This window comes from Lactuca serriola, chromosome 5, assembly GCF_051521515.1.
Source record: "Lactuca serriola cultivar US96UC23 chromosome 5, Lser_US96UC23_V15, whole genome shotgun sequence".
NCBI classification, from domain to species: Eukaryota; Viridiplantae; Streptophyta; class Magnoliopsida; order Asterales; family Asteraceae; genus Lactuca; species Lactuca serriola.
In genome coordinates, this window is record NC_136412.1 from 272,498,848 (window position 1) to 272,519,036 (window position 20,189).

The window sequence follows — 20,189 nt, forward strand, 5'->3', positions numbered from 1 at the left end:
TCAGTTGAAGGGTTCAAGGTTAAAGGATGGTTTCTGATATGATGGGAGATCTCTTGTGATAGTGATTTGGATTGGTTCTTTTTGTGTGGGGGTCAGTCAAGAATGGGGTTTAAGAATTTCAGCAGCGGTATGTCAGTTCAACAGTTAAGGGAAGCAGTGTCTTGTTCAGTCTGGAAGGTTTATATCTCAGTTCGTCTCATGTTGCTCATTATGTTTATGGAATTGTTATCATCAGGATGAGCCTCTCTCGAAGGAATATTTAATCCCTTTATTCAAGGGAAAGGTTGTCGGCAACAACGTGTGATATGTGATTTTGTTCTAGTGGGAACCTCACGTAATCAGAAATTGAGTAGTCAGTTGGGAAATAAGTGGAATGCAATTAAGAAATGGTTCGGTGCGGGCGGTATGTCAGGGAGTTAGACCCATTCAAGATTTAAGATTTCAGGTTGAACAGATGTGGCTATTCTACATGGGATTGTTTTAGACTGGGAAGGATCCGTTCAATTTCTGATTTGGAGAGCCCTGCTAGGGTTGGGCTCGGTCGCCTTGGGAAAAAGGAGTTGTGTACTCGGGAATGTGGTTGTGTCGCTCAAGTCGTCTGGTGCCTGGGATAGTAAGGAATGATTTCGAGGACGAAATCTAATTTAAGAGGGGGAAAGTTGTAACGCCCTTTCCCAAATTGTTTCCCATTTGGGTGTTGGTGACGTAATTTAGATGATCTGGGTGTTCGGTTTGTATTTTATAGCCAAAGGTTATTTTGGTAAAGTGTCAACTCGGGCTTTTATGGAAATTGGATTTTGTTTTGAAAATCTTAATGCGCGTATGAGTTGATAAAAGCGTAGAGCTTCTCGTTACCTTTTTCGTGGATATAAGGATCGTCAATTTCAGATTTATAATGAAGAAGTTAGGTCCTTCAAAGTATTTTAGGGTTTTAGGGGAAACCATAGTACGCGAGGAGTACATAGGGAGTACGCAGGGCGTACTGGTGCAAAGTGAAGTGCGCGGAGCGTACCAAGAAGGAAGGACCGTGAAGCCTTGGCCTCGTACGTTGGGCGTACGAGGAGTGCAAGGAACCCTATTTTGGAGTGTGTTGTACCCTATTTAAGCACCTTAAGTCTTTAGGGCTGGCCTCTTTACCAGCCCCCAAACCTCCTAAAACCCTAAATCGACCCTTAAGCTTGCTTTGTGGTGTTCTTGAGCTCTTGAAAAATATTTTGGTGGTTATTTGCCCATTGTGAAGGAATTGAAGAAGATTAAATGTGCTTTGCTTGGTGAAGAGCCTATAGATCCAGAATTATCACCCTTTTTGCAAGACTTTGAAGGTATCAAGTTCATACCTTGGCTTGTAAATGCTTAGACCTCTTTATGACTTGATTTGTTATGTTTTTTTTTATCTCTTTTTGGGTTGCTTGTTGAGTTAAGACGTTTGAAGGACTTATTCTTTTAGGTCTCAACTTACTGGGAGTTCCTTAAGCATAAATGTGACAACTTTATGGGGTATTGGGTCTCATGCATGCATTAAGTCACATATTAAGTCCTTTTTAAGCTTAAGGGCTTCATTTAGCCATGCATGAACGTAAAGTTAGTAACTTTACGTGATAAATCAGTCCAAGGAAGTCAGATGTAGGTTGTGGAGTAAAGTCTTTATGGAATAAGAGCTTAATAAGGAAGTCAGTTGTATACAAGGGTACGTTGGGTGTACAATCAGGTACGCTTAGTGTATAATCCCTAATGCAAGTATGTTGCGCGTACGAGCTGAGTACGCCCCACGTACTCAACAGAGTGGGCCTCAGATCTTTTAGTATTCGGTTTGGGCCATAGTTTGGGCCTAGATGTTCAGGGCCTTGTTGAGCCATCAAAATTTAAGTTTTTAGACTAAGAATGTTGTTGGACCTAGACTTAAGCCCAACCCTAACAATCTAAAAGGCCTAAATACCAAATAATCATACAAGGTCCACATATGGTCCAATTTTCCAAATTTGGCCCGAACCCTTATTATGGCATGACGATTAAGGATTGGAATCCAATTGTTAATTGGATGTTATTTGATATTGATAGCTCGGGGATTTGTCGGACCAACAAACAAGGAGTTATCGGTGTGGTTCAACAGTGTGAGGTGAGTTTTCTCACCATATTTATGGGTCGGTTCGACCCATTTCTTGTTAAGTGGAATGCTTGTTGTGTTATGATAATTGTAAGAAAGACCATGGGGGTAGCCCATGGCACTTGTGTGTAAGACCGGGATTTGGCCCTCAACATTGCAAGGAAAGACCATGGGGGTAGCCCATGATGCTCGTGTGTAAGACCGAGATTTGGGCCTCAGCATCGCAAGGAAAGACCATGGGGGTAGCCCATGACACTCGTATGTAAGACCAGGATTTGGCCCTCGGCATTGCGAGAAAAGACCATGGGGGTAGCCTATGACATTTGTATGTTTTGGTATGTGGTATTTTGGGAAACTCACTAAGCTTTTTGCTTACAGTTTTTAGTTTATGTCTTAGGTACTTCTGTTTTCAAAGGGAAGAACTCGAGATGATTGCAGAGCACACACCACCTCGTTCCGTATCTTTTTAACTTACTATGATATGATGTAATGATTGACACATTTGTTATGTTTGGATTCTTATGATGATGTTCTAGAATACTGGTTTTATTAATTTAAAAATAAAATTTTTGGGACGTTACAACTAGTTTTTATCATTGAATTAAAATACCACATTACATTAAAAAATTCCATTAATTAAAAAATAAAAATAAAAAACACAACGTTAAAAAAAGCCTAAAAATGCCGAACATAACTAAAAAAACTACCCCTATTCCTATATTGAGCTAGAACGGACTATTTCATCGCAAGAAAAATCTCCAAATCTTTACCTTTGAGATCGCCCGCTTTCATTTTCAATATCTCCATATCGGTTTTTTGTTTGAAGTGTTATTTGTGCCTCTTGAAATGACGCTTGTGCTTCTAGCATTTTTTTTGCATTCGACTCATCATCTCTGCCTTGCTCTCTTGTATTTGGACATACTGATCAAATATGTCTCCCAATTGATCGATAATGCTAGATCTCGAAGCCGATGAACCCATTTTTTTTATTTCTTCCAATGGGTCGATGAAGAGGTTTCTCATTTTCAAGATTTATCAGATCATCATTGATGGATGAGTGTCCGCCCGTCTGATTGTTGAGAAGTTGCATTGGAGTTTCTTGAACGCTTTAAACCGGAAGAGGTTTGTGAAGTTCCTTCGATTTTCTCTTTCCATTTTGGAGCATCTTTTAATTTTAGCTACAGTTTGAGATATGGAAAAGCTTTGCGGTTTGTCATTGTTTTTTCATATTGATCCAAGGCCGCTTTAAACATATCGAAATCGTTTGACCCAATTTTGTGTAGGTTGTTGTAAAGTCCTCCAAATTTAGTACATTTTAGCCTTAAATCGCTCCACTTTGAGCTAAATTGATTGAGATTTCAACTTTCACTTCCCATTAACTCGTAGAACACACTTCTCACTTTCTCCAAAATACAATTAAAGGTTTGACTATCTCCTTCAATTGGATCTTGAGAAACCGATACCCACGCCTCCATTAACTTTTCTTCTTCCTCTTTTGTCCATGACACCCGATCAGTGATATTAGTTGGGATGTGTTTTTGTAACACACAGAATCTTGAGGAGCAATTGTAAGGAATGAATCCCCTTTTGAGGGGTTGGACACGTCGTGTTGGAGGAACCAACACGACGTGTCTAGTTAAGGAAAAATGTGGTCCTCATTAAGGTCAACACAACGTGTTGGTGTCTAAATACGAGGTGTTGGAAGCTGGGAAGGAAACCCTAATTTTTTAGAATGTTTCACCATATATAATCTCTTTAAGCCCCAAGGGTTGGTCTCCTTACCAGCCTCCATTGACAATAAAACCCTAAAATCGATCTTTAAGTCTCTTGTTGGTATTCTTGAGTTAGTAAGAAGTTCTTGGTGCTAATTGATTGTCTTTGTGAAGGTAGAGGAGATCTTGAAGTTGCTTTGTTTGGGAAAAAGCTTTAGATCCAGAATCATCATCTTGTGGGGAAGCTTTATGAGGTATCATGTTTGTATCTTTTCTTGTATATGTTTAGATCTCTTCTTTTGTGCTTTGTTGTGCTTTTGGTCCCTTTTTGGGTTGAGGAGAGAGTGAAGATGTTAAGGGCTTGTTATCCCAGATCTGAGTTGGTATTGGACCCATTGAGCATAAAGGTGCAAGCTTTATGAGATAATTGGTTACATGCATGCACTAATTCCCTTATTAAGTCCTTTTTAAGCTTAAGAGCTTCATTTAGACATGTATGAACGTAAAGTTGGCAACTTTACGTGGTTTTCTAGCTCAAGGAAGTCATATCTAGGTTTTGGGTGCTATGTCTTCAAGGATTAAGTGCTTATTGGTTAAGCCTTTGCTATATCAAGCCTTTTTGATTGGGTTTGGACCCTTTTTGGTAATCCCTATGGGTAAATATGGAAACTTTACCCTTCTATGTCTCATTTTGGTCTACATCTGAGCTTTGGAGCCCCTGGAATGAGAGAGAGTAGCTTAATGTATTAAGATGTTGGAATTCAGGCAAACACGACGTGTTGGTTGGGTTTTTCCCGATTATCTGGATGATTGAAGAACACGACGTGTTTGGTCAATATGGATTGTTGACTTTGACTTTGACCAGAAGTTTGATCAGGGTTGTCCATGGGGTATGTTGGGTAATGTTTGGGCCTCAGTCTTGGAAAAAGCTAGGTTAGGGGTAAAATGGTCAATTTACCCCGAGTATGGATTTATGGTTATGGTTTGGAACCCAACTGTTAATTAGGTGTTGTTTTGATATTGACAGTTCGGGGAATCTGTCAACCAACAATCAAGGATCGTCTGTGTGATTCGGCAGTGCAATGTGAGTCTCCTCACTGGGTTTAGCGGTTTGAAGGTACGCTTGTATGTGTTGTATGATGGTACGCTTACCGGGCAAGGCCCGATGCCAGGCGAAGCCTGATGAGTAGATTGTATGGTAGTTATTAGTATCTGTTTTTATGCTTACCGGGTGAGGCCCGTTGCCGGGCGAGGCTCGATTATTATATGATATACTATAGTCTTTGTGATTATTGTATGTGATAGTAAAGTTATATGCTTATATGAAAACATGGTTATATGATTATGCGCGTATCGGGCGGGGCCTAATGTCATGTGGGGCCTGGTGATGGACATATCTATAACTCGAGCAGAGCTCGATGCCGGGCGGAGCCCGAGGCCGAGTGAGACTCGAGACCGTGTGAGGCCCGATGGAGGGCGGGGGCCAAGTATGTGTTTTATGTATATGTGGTATGTGGTATCGTGGGGAACTCACTAAACTTTGTGTTTATAATTTTCAGTTTATGTTTCGGGTACTTCCAATTCCAAGGGGAAGAGCTCGGGATGATTGCATTGCACACACCATATGGATTCTGTTTATGAGACACACTCTGATTTTCATGATGTTTGACACCTTTCTTTTATTGGGTTGTATGAACAATGTTTTGGAATACTGTTTTACTAGAATTAAAAATAAATTTTTTGAATTATGTTTTTGGGACGTTACATTTTTTTTTTGGTTGGGATGGTGGTGGTGAAGGTTGTGTTTCTGATACAAAATCCGAATAATGAGGGTGTTGTGAAGGTGGTGGTTGTGATTGTGATGATTGTGTCGTGAAGGTTGTGGCTAGAAAGCTTGTTGATATACGAAATCGAGTTGAAATTGTTGTTGATAGGGCATAAAAGCTTGGAATTTTTGTTGGATTTTTTGGTTGAAATTTATATGTGTAAATGTTTAATAGAGAAAGAGAAGAATGGTGCAAAAATTAAGATTGTATATTGACCTATTTATATATGTAAATGATTGTTTTTAGAAAAAAATTAAATTTTTTACAAAAAAGTTGCCGTTAAATGGCTAGTCAAAGTGAGTCAAAGGGGAAAGGTTGGACCGGCTGCTTATTGGACGTTGTCACTCGTCTTTGGCTTCATGAACAACAAAGATTAGGAGCTACCACGAGCGTTCTAGCTGGCGTGCACGAAACACACTCGTGGCCACTTAAACCACGAAACCTTTTGTAATATGCATTACGGAAGATCGTTGTAACAGAAAATGTAAAATTAGATCACAAAATAACTAACATTTTGAAATTTATCAAAAACATCAATCTATCTTTTGAAATATTAAACATTCACATAAATAACAGAAAATGAAAACTTACATCGCAATTTCATAAATTCACAACATTTTTTTTTTCACAAAATAAACAATATTATTAATAAGTTTTCAAAATATTATCATATAATCTTTTCAATATTTAATATTTTTGTGATTATATCTTCTGTCATCATATTCACAAAATTTAAATGCATCACGCCGTTAGCGAATAAACAAATGGAAATCCATGGTTGTGAAAATAACATAACTAACATTTTGATATCAAAAACATCAATTTATTTTTTATTTATTATTTTTTTTGAAAAATCATGAATTTGCAAAATTGTCTTTTTCTAATGTATAATTATTGCTACGAAACAATAATGATGTGAAAACTAATCATAATTATCACGTAAACGAATGTTATGAACAAAAAACTCAACTAGTTTCTCATATTTTGTGATTAACTCTTAGGATAATAATTAAAAATAATTTGCAAAAAGTAAAATTCTTAAAATGTGATTTCATTTGTAGTGACAGCACGAAAAAATAATTTTATAAATTCATAAATTTTTTTCACAAAATAAACAATATTATTAATAAAATTTCAAAATATTATGATACTAGTTGTGAGACCCGTATATTATACGGGTTGATTAAAACAAAATGTTAAGTATGAACGATTAAATAGAAATTTTATTTGAATTTGAAATTGAAATAAATAAAAATTATGAGAAAAAAAACATGCAAAAAATAAATAAACTAAAATTATGTGTTTAGTGTGTATTAAACGAGTTAATTATAACAAAATGTTAAACATAAATGTTTAAAGGGATATATATAGTAAAGTCTCAATATTTTCATCGATTTGACAAGAAAGTCCTAAACTTTATTTTTTTGACAGTAAAGTCCAAATTACCGGCAGTTTTTGACACTTTTACCCTTTTTTCCCGGTTATCCGGTAATTAGGATTTTTTTGTCAAACAAATAAAGTTTAGGACTTTTTTTGTCAAATCGTCAATTAGGACTTTACTGTCAAAAAAATAAAGTTTAGGACTTTTTTGTCAAATCGTTGAAAATATTGGGACTTTAGTATATATATAACTTTTTTTGGTTAGAAATTTAATGGTATGATACTCTTTAAACATAAGAGTTATTGAAACCTTAACTAATCTGCTAGATCGTATTGAAATCCTTAACGTTTTGCTTCTTGTTAAATTGTTTTTTTAATCTCAAGAAACCGACATTGAAAAAAATTGAGATAATCAAGAAAGAAAGAAAGAAAGAACCATGGTAGTGTTGACTTTTTGTAACTCCAAAAATGGAGAAATAAGAAACCAAAAAAAAAAAAAACGAAATTGCCATTCTTTCCTTTCTCCACATTCACACCCTTTTGACTAGACATGTGTTGTTTGTGTTTGTATAAAGCCAGGGCAATTTCGTTTTTTTAGGTTTCTAATTTCTCCATTTTTGAGACTGCAAAAAGCCAACACAACCCTGATTCTTTCTTTCTTTCTTGATTATCTTAATTTTTTTTTTCAATGTCTGTTTGTTGAGATTAAAAAAACGATTTATCAAGAAGCAAACATAAAGGATTTCAATAGGATCTAGCTGATTAGAGAAGGTTTCAATAACTCTTATGCTTAAAGAGTATCATACCATTAAATTTCTAACCAAAAAAATTATATATACACTAAAGTCCCAATATTTTCAACGATTTGACAAAAAAGTTCTAAACTTTATTTTTTTGACAGTAAAGTCCTAATTGACGATTTGACAAGAAAGTCCTAAACTTTATTTTGTTGACAAAAAAGTCCTAATTACCGGTTAACCAGGAAAAAAGGGTAAAAGTGTCAAAAACTGCCGGTAATTTGGACTTTACTGTCAAAAAAATAAAGTTTAAGACTTTCTTATCAAATCGATGAAAATATTGAGACTTTACTGTATATATCCCATGTTTAAACTGTAAATATATTTGAAATTGAATTTGAAATTTAAAATTTAAAATTTAAAATTTGAAATTAATAGTTATTATGGTAGATTTAATTTATGGAAACTAAATTAATAATATATTGAAAATGAAAATTAAAGTAATGACAAGTGGAAAATAATATATATCTCAAATTACGACAAAATGACATGTAACTAATTTTATGAAAAAATGATATATGACATAGTCATTTTCATTTATGGGAAGATATTTTCATTTATTATGGGAAAATAAGATGATAGATAATCTTTTCAACATTTATTATTTTTGTGATTATATCTTCTGTCATCAGATTCACAAAATTTAAATGCATCACGCCGTTAGCGAATAAACAAGTGGAAATCTATGGTTGTGAAAATAACATTGGGAATCACAATACCCATCAGTCCTCCCCCACTTTTAAAATTAGCCTCCTATTTCTTCCAGGACTTGCAAACTCAGCCCCTATACTTTTGTTTTATTTTTACTTGCTAGTCGCCAAGGAATTTTCTTTCCAGTTAGATCCTTCCAATTTAACTAAGCTCTAAACTTGCTTAGATCATGACATCATGAATGCATATACATATACGCCAAGGTTGAAAGAGATAAATATTGAAAAAGATAAACAATTTGAGATATGGAAATATAAATAATATATTTACGAAGTTTGTTTGTTTGTTTGTTTGTTTTTTTTTTTTTTTAAATTTTTTTACAGTTGATTTAATTATATGAAAGTGAAGATAGATAGACCTTAAACTCATGTCGATAACTTTTTCTAAATTGCATTATTTGTACTGCCATCAATTCCAACCTTCAAACCGTTTCAATATATTTTGACATAAACTCAATTACTCAAATCCTTGTTCAATTTCCTAGTTTCTCTATATAATTATGTATATGTACACATAACTTTCGTTAGAAAATTCTATCTATAATATAATATGTCAAAAACTATTATGTTGCTAACAAAGCTACATGTTAGTTTTAAATTATACCGGTGATCATTTTTCTTATCACTTATATGCAGATAAATGCATCATGTATTTACAAAAACTTAAATGTTATATTGCGTTTTATAAATATAATACACACATCAATAAAATATCATTAAAAAAATTAAAGTATGAAATTATTTGTTTTTGTCATAAAATATCATTAAAAAAATATTAAAATTTGACTTTATTACTTCGATCCTGCTTTCTTAAAATGTAATTCTTTACCAAGTGTCAAAGGTAGAAATCATTTTTTTGAGGGACAAAAATGGAGGTTTTTAATAGGACATGGACCATTGTTGTCACTCTCTGCTACTACTTTTCTTTCTAAAAAGCAACAGTTGTGGCTCATTTTCTCTATATCATACTCCGTCTTCAAGCGCTTTCTCTCTATACTTTCTCTCTCTAGAAAGCGGCAAGCAGAGAAAAACAATGAGGACGGCTATGTTGAGATCGATCCGTGCTTCCCTTCAGAAATCTTCTTCATCTGCTTTACTCCACCGGAGTTACTCATCGGAGTCTGCTCCTGCACGTAAAGTCGCTGTCTTGGGAGCCGCCGGTGGTATCGGACAGCCGCTTGCACTTCTCATGAAATTAAACCCTCTCGTATCTAGCCTCTCCCTATACGATATCGCCGGTACTCCCGGTGTCGCCGCTGATGTCAGCCACATCAACACCAGATCTGAGGTTATCCCTAACTAAATTATATCCGCCTTTTATTGTCAACCATCCGTTTCTAACTTTTGATCTAGTATACTGATTCTTTTATTCCAGTAGTTTTCTTCGATTTATCCTGTTGATTTGGTTCACATCTTACTTCTAGGGTTTTGATCTACTATATTCTGATTGTTTTTTTTAATCTGCTCTTAGTTCAATTAAAAAATAATTAGATTAAAATCTCCTCGTTCATGCCGCCACGTTTCTCATGCTATTCTTTGAAGAACTTTTCTCGTCTCATATAATTATTCGTAGTCTCAACTCAATGAGGTTTGGAATTAGTTTTATATTTACAACTTCGCTTATTTTAGCTTTACTAGAATAAGATCCATTGCTCTCACAGTATCTTACTCATATGTTATGTATGCTGGAAAGTAAGTTTGATTTGCTGAAATGTAATTGTATTGGTGTTTTGTTGCATAGGTCGTTGGTTATATGGGTGACGAAAATTTGGGAAAGGCATTAGAAGGAGCTGATGTTGTCATTATTCCAGCTGGTGTACCAAGGAAGCCAGGTATGACCCGTGATGATCTTTTCAACATCAATGCTGGCATTGTTAAAGCTCTGTGCGAAGGTATCGCCAAGTATTGTCCCCATGTGAGTACTCATCTATCTCAACTCTGCAATTCATAGATTCAGTCAAGAAATACATACTTCTTTTGTTATGTTTCAACACATATAACAATCTTGAACATGGTGTTGTTATCAGGCATTGGTTAACATAATCAGCAACCCTGTGAACTCCACTGTACCCATTGCTTCTGAAGTCTTCAAGAAAGCAGGAACCTATGATGAAAAAAAGCTTTTTGGTGTTACAACACTTGATGTTGTCAGGGCAAAAACTTTCTATGCTGGAAAGGCTAAAGTCCCAGTTGCTGGTATACTTTCTCACATCCTATTATCTATTTCCCAAATCCAAACACATACAAAGTAAATTTTCTTCTCAAAGTCTCAATTTTCTTTCAAATCCTCCAGGAGTCAATGTGCCTGTTGTTGGCGGACATGCTGGTGTTACCATTCTACCCTTGTTCTCTCAGGTATTACTTGGTCATCGACTCATTTCACATTTAGTTACATAATAGTATCTTATCAATAAATGTATACGCATAAATGTTTCTAAATTCAGGCTACACCACAAGCAAATAGTTTATCGCATGAAGAGATAGTTGCTCTAACTAAAAGAACTCAAGATGGTGGAACTGAGGTTGTGGAGGCTAAAGCTGGAAAGGGTTCAGCCACACTTTCAATGGCGTAAGTTTTTCTTTACAAAGTTAAATCATGTGATATATCATATGTAATACTAAATCTACAATTTAAATAAAATGTATGCAGTTATGCTGGAGCAATATTTGCTGATGCTTGTTTGAAAGGTCTTAATGGGGTTCCAGATGTTATTGAATGTTCATTTGTGCAATCAAGTGTAACTGAACTACCATTCTTTGCATCAAAGGTAGTTTCAGAGTTCCACTATAACTAGTGAATTACATTTTGATTAAAAAGATGTTATTATTATTATTTTTTAATAAATGTGTTGTTTTTGTAGGTGAGACTTGGGAAGAATGGTGTAGAGGAAGTTTTTGGGCTTGGGTCACTATCAGACTTTGAGAAGCAAGGTTTGGAAGCTCTTTTGCCAGAGTTGAAGTCATCCATTGAAAAGGGAATCAAGTTTGCTAACCAGAGTTAAGTAACTCGGGTGTTTGCATATTTCACTATTTAAAAAAATTGTCAACAGTTTTGGACATTTGGTTGATGTGAAGTGAACTTTTGTTGTACCCTTTTGCTGAGAGTGTTATTCAGGAGGCACTAGGCTTACTACTTACCTGCCAAATAAAAAGGGAAAGGCAGATGTCTTTACCTTGCCCATATAATACCGAAAAAGAATGTTAGATTGTTTTTTATTTTTATCTTATTCTATTGGACTTTGAATTGTTGTTTAATAACTATTTTGAGTTAGTGATCAAAAGGAACTACTCTATATATGCTTAAGCCTTTTGTTTGTTATGCCCTTGGTCAATCATCTTCTTTTACACCAACCATTGTCATAGTGTCTTTTGGAATTTATGAAAGGAAACAACAAATCAAGTAAAATGATCAGAAGAAACAGTTTTAAAACAAAACTAGATTTCTGCAATGAAATCGAAGCAAATTTCGTTAACTGTTCAATAAACAAAACCAAACAAACTCCATAAGCGATTTTAAAAAACAAAATCAGATTTTAGCAACGAAATTAAAAACAAATTTCATCAATGAAATCAGAAAAATATATACCGATGGCCAGGTGAGCAAATAACCAAAAAAACCGTATAAACCGCAACGGCAATGAAAACCGATGGTGAAGTTTTTTGTTTTTCAAAAACTGCAAATTTATGGTGTGGTGCTGTTATTAATTTTCAAAAATTACAAAAAAATCGCACCGCATATATATATATATATATATATATATATATATATATATATATATATATATATATATATATATATATATATATATATAACAAAAAAGAACTAAAAGTTGAGTGGGATTTTCATCCTAGATATGAATCCTCTGTCGTACTGTTTGGATTTGGCTTCCATACTTTCCCTTGCTATTTTTGAGTCCTACATACCTTAAAGGACTTGTGGGAACCTTTGGAAGATTCCTTCGTGCACATGAGCGCACTCTTGCCTTGGCTCATCCAATGTTTGCTCATGTATGTGTTGAGATGGATGTCTCTTAAACTTTGCCTTCTAGGGTTTGGGTTGGTCCATTCTACTAAGAATGAATTCTCCCTAAATGGGACTTCTCAAAAAATTCTTTTCCATTGTATTTGCCCTAGCCTCCCTCATGGACTCACACACAAACAATCACTAATTCCTCCTGCTTATATGTGCCTTACAACACATCGGTTCAACGATGTTTGGGTTTTACAAAAAGAAGATTCTAAATTTTTGTCCTATAGAGAATCATAGGGGTGACACCACTGAGAGCCTTGTTTATGATTGTATACAAAATTGGGGGATTGGGATTGTGTTTATTGTCACATTGGATAACATGTCTTCAAACGATGGGGCTATAAGATATTGGAAGAGGATGTTAAAGGGACCAAATGATATATTAGATTGTAAATATTTGCACCTACGTTGTGCACATATCATCAATCTTGTTGTTAGAGATGGTTTGGAAGAGCAATTCGATTATTTTACTAGAATTCGAAATGCGGTGGCATATGTGCGATCATCACCAGCTCGGTATAAAACATTTGAAGACAATATTGCTCAGATTGAAATAAAATGCAAACAAAAGCCCTCTCTTGATTTTGATACGCGATCATCACCAACTCGAGTACTTACAAATATTTTCTGATGTTACAACCAAGATATTTAGTTCGAAGAATGTAACATCTAATATATTTTTTTTCTGAGCTTGTGAAAATACAAGCCACCATCACACGGATGTGCTTGTGTCAAGATGAACAAAAGAAAAACATGACAACATCGATGAAAACCAAGTATGATAAATATTGGGACAATGTAGATAATATGAATTATCTATTGCATGTCGCGGTTGTTTTGGATCCGTGCAACAAGCTTCGATACGTCAATTATTGCATTGAAACGATATATGGTAAGAACTCTGAGAAAGGAAAAGAGATATCGGGGAAGGCGAATAAGACTATTAAAGATGTGTTTAACCATTATAAGAGTAAAACGGAAAAAACCAATGTACAAAACACACAAGATGGTGTTTTTATTGATAAGTCAAGTAGTATTGGTGAGATGGATGTTGATTTGGAGTTTGAGTTTGACAAATATGACGATGAAGTTCAAATACTAAGAGTGAGGTGGAGATCTAGTTAGCAGATGGAAGGGAAAAAAAGGGACCAAACACTTGATCTTTTGGGTTGGTGGAAATCAAATTCGGTCAAATTTCCGATATTGTCTAAAGTAGCTATGCATATTTTGGCAATGCCGATCTCAACTATTGCATTGGACTCGACATTTAGTAATGGTGGGAGAGTTATCGATAAGTATAGGAGTTCACTTAACATTGACATCGCATAATCTTTGATATGGGTACAAGTTTGGATACGATCTTCATCGGCGGATCTTGAGCTCAGTTGTACCATGTCAGGTAAAGACATAGATGAATTGAACGAGAAAATGGCGGGTTTAAAACTTAATAAGCATTTCTCCATGTTTTTGGACAATTTTTTCACATACATATTATGATACTAATATTATCATGTTTTTTATGTAGAAATGCTTTCAAAGGGTAAAAATTCATCCGATGATGCTCAACAAAATGAGTGATGGAATTGCATAGCTACCATGTAACTAACATGTTATATCTTTGCTTATATTATGACACCTGTGTTCCAGATTGGTTAAACTTACTTTTATCAGGGACCAAAGATTAAGTTTTGGAGAAAATCCTATGCCACGACGTGGCCAAAGAGGCCTACATCGTGGCAATGGTTTAATGGATCACGTGTGTTATTGGATCGCCACGACATTGCCAAAGGTTGCCACGTCGTGAAAGCTGTCCTGACCCAAGCCCATGATTCTTTTAGGGTTTGCTTCGTATTTAAACCCCTTTAAGTCATTTTTCGGGTTCCTTATCAGCCTCCATCACCCTTAAGTTTTAGAAACCCTAACCCTAATTCCTCCTTGAGAGTTGTGAGTCCATTTTGGTGACCTTGGGTGCTTGTGAAGAAATAAGAGGCATTGAAAAGGATTGTGGTGTTTCTTCGATGAAGTGAAGATCTCTTTTGGGCATCTCTAGACCTTTGTAAGTGTCCAAATTCCTTAATTTATGGCTTAAAGTGGTTAGATCTTGAATGTTGTCCCATGCCCTTCATGTTTGAGAAAGTTTGGAAGGAAGGAACTCATAAAATTGGCAACTTTATGACTCTCCCGAGTCCTATGAGCAATATCTATTGTAGATCTAGGTTTTGGTTGAGGGTTCTTGATCTTACAAGAGTTTTGGTCATTTTAGCCCATTTTGACCTATAATGGATTCTAGACATGTATTGGTATGCATGTCCATAAAGCTCCCACCTTTATGATAGATCTGGTATTAGAAAACCCTTCTGGAGTGGTTGGGTTAAGGACCTTTCAAATTAAGGGCTGAATGGTTAAGACATTATGGTTTTTGGCTTTATTTGGACCTAGGGTTGGAGATCTTAATCTATTTGGGTGTATTAATGGATAAAGTTGGAAACTTTATCCATTTAGACATAAGAATGGACCAAATATGATATTTGGAGCTCTTGAAATCGAAGAAAACAACTTAATCCATTAAGCTGTTGAAATCTCAGCTCCCACGACGTAGCCATAGGTCGCCACGACGTGGCGACTGGGAATTTCCCATCTGTTAGATCGCATAAGGGCCATGACGTGGCGAAGGAAGGCAACGACGTGACAGTTGACTAAAGTTAATAGTAGCCATTGACTTTGAGTGTTGACTTTTAGTACGAGTTGACTTTTAGTCAAATTTCTATTTTTGGAAAGTAGACTTAGGGTTTACCTTGTGTGGACTGTTAGGAGGTGTTCAACACCCATCTTTGGCAGAGAGAGAGAGAGAGACAGAGAGAGAGAGAGAGAGAGCTGTGAGTTGTTGTCTGCACGACATTGAATTGGGTTTAAGTCGACTTTGTGATTCAGGTGAGTTTTCCTCATTGAATTTGTGGGTCGAAGGCACAAATGTCGGCCCACTGGATTATGTATCTTGGTTTTGACTGGATTGATTTGATGCTGAGTATGTGTTAGATTGGTAGACCCGTATGATTATTTATGTTCACTGAGTATGCATTAGATTGGTAGATCCGTATGATTACTTGTGTTGTTGTTTAATGATTATTATTGTGTATGTCGACATGTTATGGTTTGTTGGGTTGAGGAGGTCTTCCTTTGTGTTGAAGGCCAAAATACCTGGGGCGGTCTGAATAGATTGAAGACCTACTAGGCAGAAGGCCCGAAGAGCAGTCCAGATAGGCTGTAGGGCCTACGAGGCGGTCCAGTCAGACTGAAGGCTCATATATGCATGTTGTTATTTGTTTGCTTGTAGTGTATGAAGCGAAAAGCGTTTCAATGACAAGTCTTTTTTTTTTTTTTTTTTTTTTTTTCAATTTTTGTGTAAGTATGATTTTGGTTGTTTACTTGTAGTGTATGAAGCGGAAAGAGTTTCAATGACAAGTTTCATGGATGAAAGAAATATAAAGTTCTAGAAGACAAAAATGTTGGTTTTTTTTTTGTTATGTTAGAACTTAAAATTGTGAAATTTAACAATTTAAATATATTTATTGTTAATTACTAATGATTTAACGTTTTAAAGATATTAGTTGTTTGTGATTTAATTTAACTGTCTTATACCTTATGTTTTTTTATTATTACAAGTAACATGTTTGAACTCTTAAAACCGTTTAAAGACGTCTTAATTGTTCAAACGCGTTATGCAAAATCATAAGTGGTTAACAACGGTTAAAAACCATCCAAAATAACCACACTAAATAACTTCACCAAATCCATGTGGTTAATATCCGACCCACAAATAAAAAAAACCGCATCACAAAAATAATTGCATAACCGGACCGTAAAAATTACTGCACCAATCGGTTTTGAAAATGGATTAAATGCATTTGCGATCAACGGTGATGTTTTGGTGAATGACCGCACCGAACCATACTGCACTCACCCCTAATGAAAAGAATAAGGCGTTGGTCGCTTTGAAGGAGTAAAATAGTTGAGGTAGTGTGCACTGCTGGTTTCTTTAGGAGAGAAGGAACCGACAATGATTTTCTTTAGGAGAGGAGGTTACATATAAGAAAAAAGAAAGAAATATTTTATGTTTGAGGGTAGTAATGGAAATTGAAAGACCCCAACTTTCGTATTTATGAAAGTCCCAAACTTTCATACTATTCCAACATTATTCTTAAGTTACTTCCTCAAAACATGCTACATGCATATTTATAAAACAATATTTTATATTGATAAAGTGATTACAAAAGATTGGATACAAACCGACTAAGTTTTATTACATTTCATATCTACCCAGGAATCTACTATTCATATACATACATGAACATTAAAATACATAGAAATAGTATTAACTATTCTAAATCTTTTAGCAGTATAAAACTATATTGGATACTCATCACCTGCAATTGTTAAATATTGAGAGGGATAAGCGATAACGCTTAGTGAATTCAATAAATAGATACAATATAATCTTATGCCTTATATATACCAATATGACAGAAGCAAAAGGGAACAAGAACAACAATAGCATATGCGTATCATATGTCAGGCTTTCAATATCAACTCAAGATTTGATTCAAAGATTTACGATCAATGAGACATAATGATTTCAATACTTGATATGCATCAATAAAGCTTTGGCCCAAATGACACAAAAGACATATAATTTATGATTAACATTTTGGTAGATTTCAGGCTTATAGCCATGTCTAACCATTTTCCAATACCATAGAATAGAGTTCATTCTCTTACGGAGTCATGCTCTACATGGTCAGAGACTACATACCATTCCTATCTAACCTTCTGCCAATGCCATAGAATAGAAGTCATTCTCTTACGAGACATGTTCTACATGGCCAGAGGCTACATACCAGTACCACCGTGAATCTAAGTCCTTTTACTGATCACATGGTCAAAGGTATAACTTTGCTATTAAAAATAACGAATAAAAATAACACGGAAAAATAACTCAGAATAATAACACTGAAGAGCACATAGCACATATAACACATAACATACAATTGTTCCTATATATTGAACTCACCTTAAAATAATCGGGGGTTAAAATAGTAATTTGAGCAGCATATCGGCTCCAAATATGGCTTTATTTGTTGAAAACCGGGAGAATTAGCTAAAAACCGGACTCTAAAAAGGTAGAGCTTCAAACCGAAAAGAATAATTTCTCGGGCTCTCCGGACACTTCGGGGCGTATTCCGGGCTTTAAAAATGTTGCCGGGGCTTCGGGGCAATTGAAAATAGTGAAAATATTGAAAAAGGGGCCAAAAATGCCAAATTTGGGATTCTAGTCGGAAGATCTCGCAGCCTCCTTATTTATAGGCGAGGTCCGAAGGTCGGTTGAGAAGGAACCAGGCAGTGAAGCAGCTCGGTGGCATCAGCAGCGAGGGACACGAGGCTGCTGCGTGGCTCGGACATGGCTCCTGCGAAACTTGGACACGCGAAGGGGCAGGTGGCGCTGCGAGGCGAGGCCACGAGGCTAGCCATGCGAGACCGAGACAGCTGGAGAACACGCGTCGGATCCGGACTCTGCCACGACTTCGGACAAATCAAAGTACGACACGCAACAGCTTCGGACTCGGATGGATAAGGGCGACGTGGCCGGTATTGTTCACACGGATATTCCGGGTCTTATCCTTAATTTCTCGAAAATTGCACCCAATTCTTCTAAAATCCGTAACTTTTGCATACAAGCTCCGTTTTTGACGTTCTTTATATGCACGCGTAGCTAAAATTACGCTTTACAACTTCCGTTTAGACTTCTTCGGCTAATTTTGAATTTAATTTTTATATTATTATTTTTAACAGATCGGGACATGATAATCCGTTAAAAATTCATAACTTCTTCATCCAACATCCGTTTTCGTCAGACTTTTTACCGTTGTACTACAAATGACGAGACCTTCAATTCTCATTTAGGTTGTGTCGGCTAAAAATCGCTCGATCTAAAATTCGAGTTTTTAGCTGTCTACTACTAACCTGAAACTTCGAAAAATAATAACTTCCTCATACGAAGTCAGATTTTGGCGTTCTTTTTATCGAACTTCTCGGTTTAACGAATAATCCAACTTTCATTTAGATTACTAAGGCTAAAAAGTAGTTTATCAAAAACTCACTTTTTACGTCATTCGGCACCGTGCCGGTTTTGTCGCGAATCTTCGATTGGTCATAACTTCTTCGTTATAACTCGGATTTTGACGAGGTTTTCGCCTATGTGTTTCTAACGAGATTATCTACAACTTTAAGTAATAAAATTTTACTTATTTAAAATTTTATATTTTCGCTAAATTTTCATTATTTGGCTATTAATTGGAATCTCATAAGACTTCCAATATTTTATGAGTGATTCTAAACATAGTTTACTTCATTTCTAGTAAAAACAATCTGTTAGAACTCAACACTCAATTTCACATAGTATTTCACAATTTTATTCATTACAAAACATGATTTCAAAATGTGTATGTTACAGAAATCTTCCACAAAATAATGGTTCAGACTTTAGAGCTTTTTTATCTGAGCAGTGAAGAGCGCCTCTGACTGATTCAGAGGTAAATAAATGACAGAACCAAACGTGTTTAATGCCGAACCATTAAAAGGCTTACAAAACAACCAGTGGCGGATGCTCTTAGGGGCCAGGAGGGGCCATGGCCCCCCGGTTTTGACATTCAGAATACATGTATACATGTAAATTAGTTATGAAAAATCACCACAATGACTAATTAGGCCCCATTGTTTTAAACATTCTTAAGCTTACTGTATCCATCTAATATACTAGTTATTAAGTAAGAGACTATATAAACAATCAACGGAAATTTCGAAAATCACTGCAAAAAATCAAATCTAAACCTTGTTTGTTTAGGAAACCAAATCAATCAAGAAATCGTCTTAAAACTCTATAAAAATCCACCAATCTATAATCTTATAAGCTTTGAGTTCAAGAAAATAATAAATCACAAGAACTTATTCCAGTCGTCAAGAAAAGAAATCTCAAAGCTGAGCGAAAACGCCGCCTCCACTTTTTGCCTCCTCACCGGTTGCCATTCAGTGCACTTCTCTCTCTATGCTAGTCGCCAATCTGCTCACCGCCTCCTGTAGGATCTCTTCGCTCTCTGTCGGTCGCATGGTTGTCGCCTGTGACCTCCTTGCACTGTCGGCTGCCGCTATTTCTCTGATTTTCCTCACTGCCGGAGTAACAAAGAAAGTGTAGGTATTTGGTATCCTTGTAACTTTCTCTTTTTCTCTGTCATTAGTTGATATATAAAACTGTATATCTCTAAAAGATATGAAAAGACTTAGAGTCTAAAAGCTGCAAAAACCAACTTTTATTTTATTGAATAAACAAATTTATTTATTAATTCTTTTTATTTTTGTTCTCTTAAAATGTAAATGAAAGACAATAAAAATAATCTGTAAGAAGTACAGTATATATGCAAGTAATTAGTATGGAATATGAGTAACTAGAATCTTATGAGTAAATCGTAAAATATAAATCAAGCAAACATAATAAAAAAATTGATAGGTATGGTTATAATTTTATAATATAAATATATCTATTAATTATATTAATATGTATATTTGTTAAAATCGCTTG

General features: G+C 35.4%; 1 protein-coding gene across 1 annotated transcript; it reads left to right on the top strand.

The window, feature by feature from the left end:
- Positions 1–9,480: 9,480 nt before the first annotated feature.
- MMDH1 (Lactate/malate dehydrogenase family protein) lies at positions 9,481–11,666 on the top strand. The gene is made up of 7 exons (XM_079002484.1): positions 9,481–9,817; positions 10,271–10,444; positions 10,557–10,725; positions 10,823–10,884; positions 10,974–11,098; positions 11,180–11,297; positions 11,391–11,666. The coding sequence occupies exons 1-7, from the start codon at positions 9,563–9,565 to the stop codon at positions 11,529–11,531; spliced, it is 1,044 nt and encodes a 347-aa protein (XP_078858610.1). The 5' UTR covers positions 9,481–9,562; the 3' UTR covers positions 11,532–11,666.
- Positions 11,667–20,189: the final 8,523 nt, after the last annotated feature.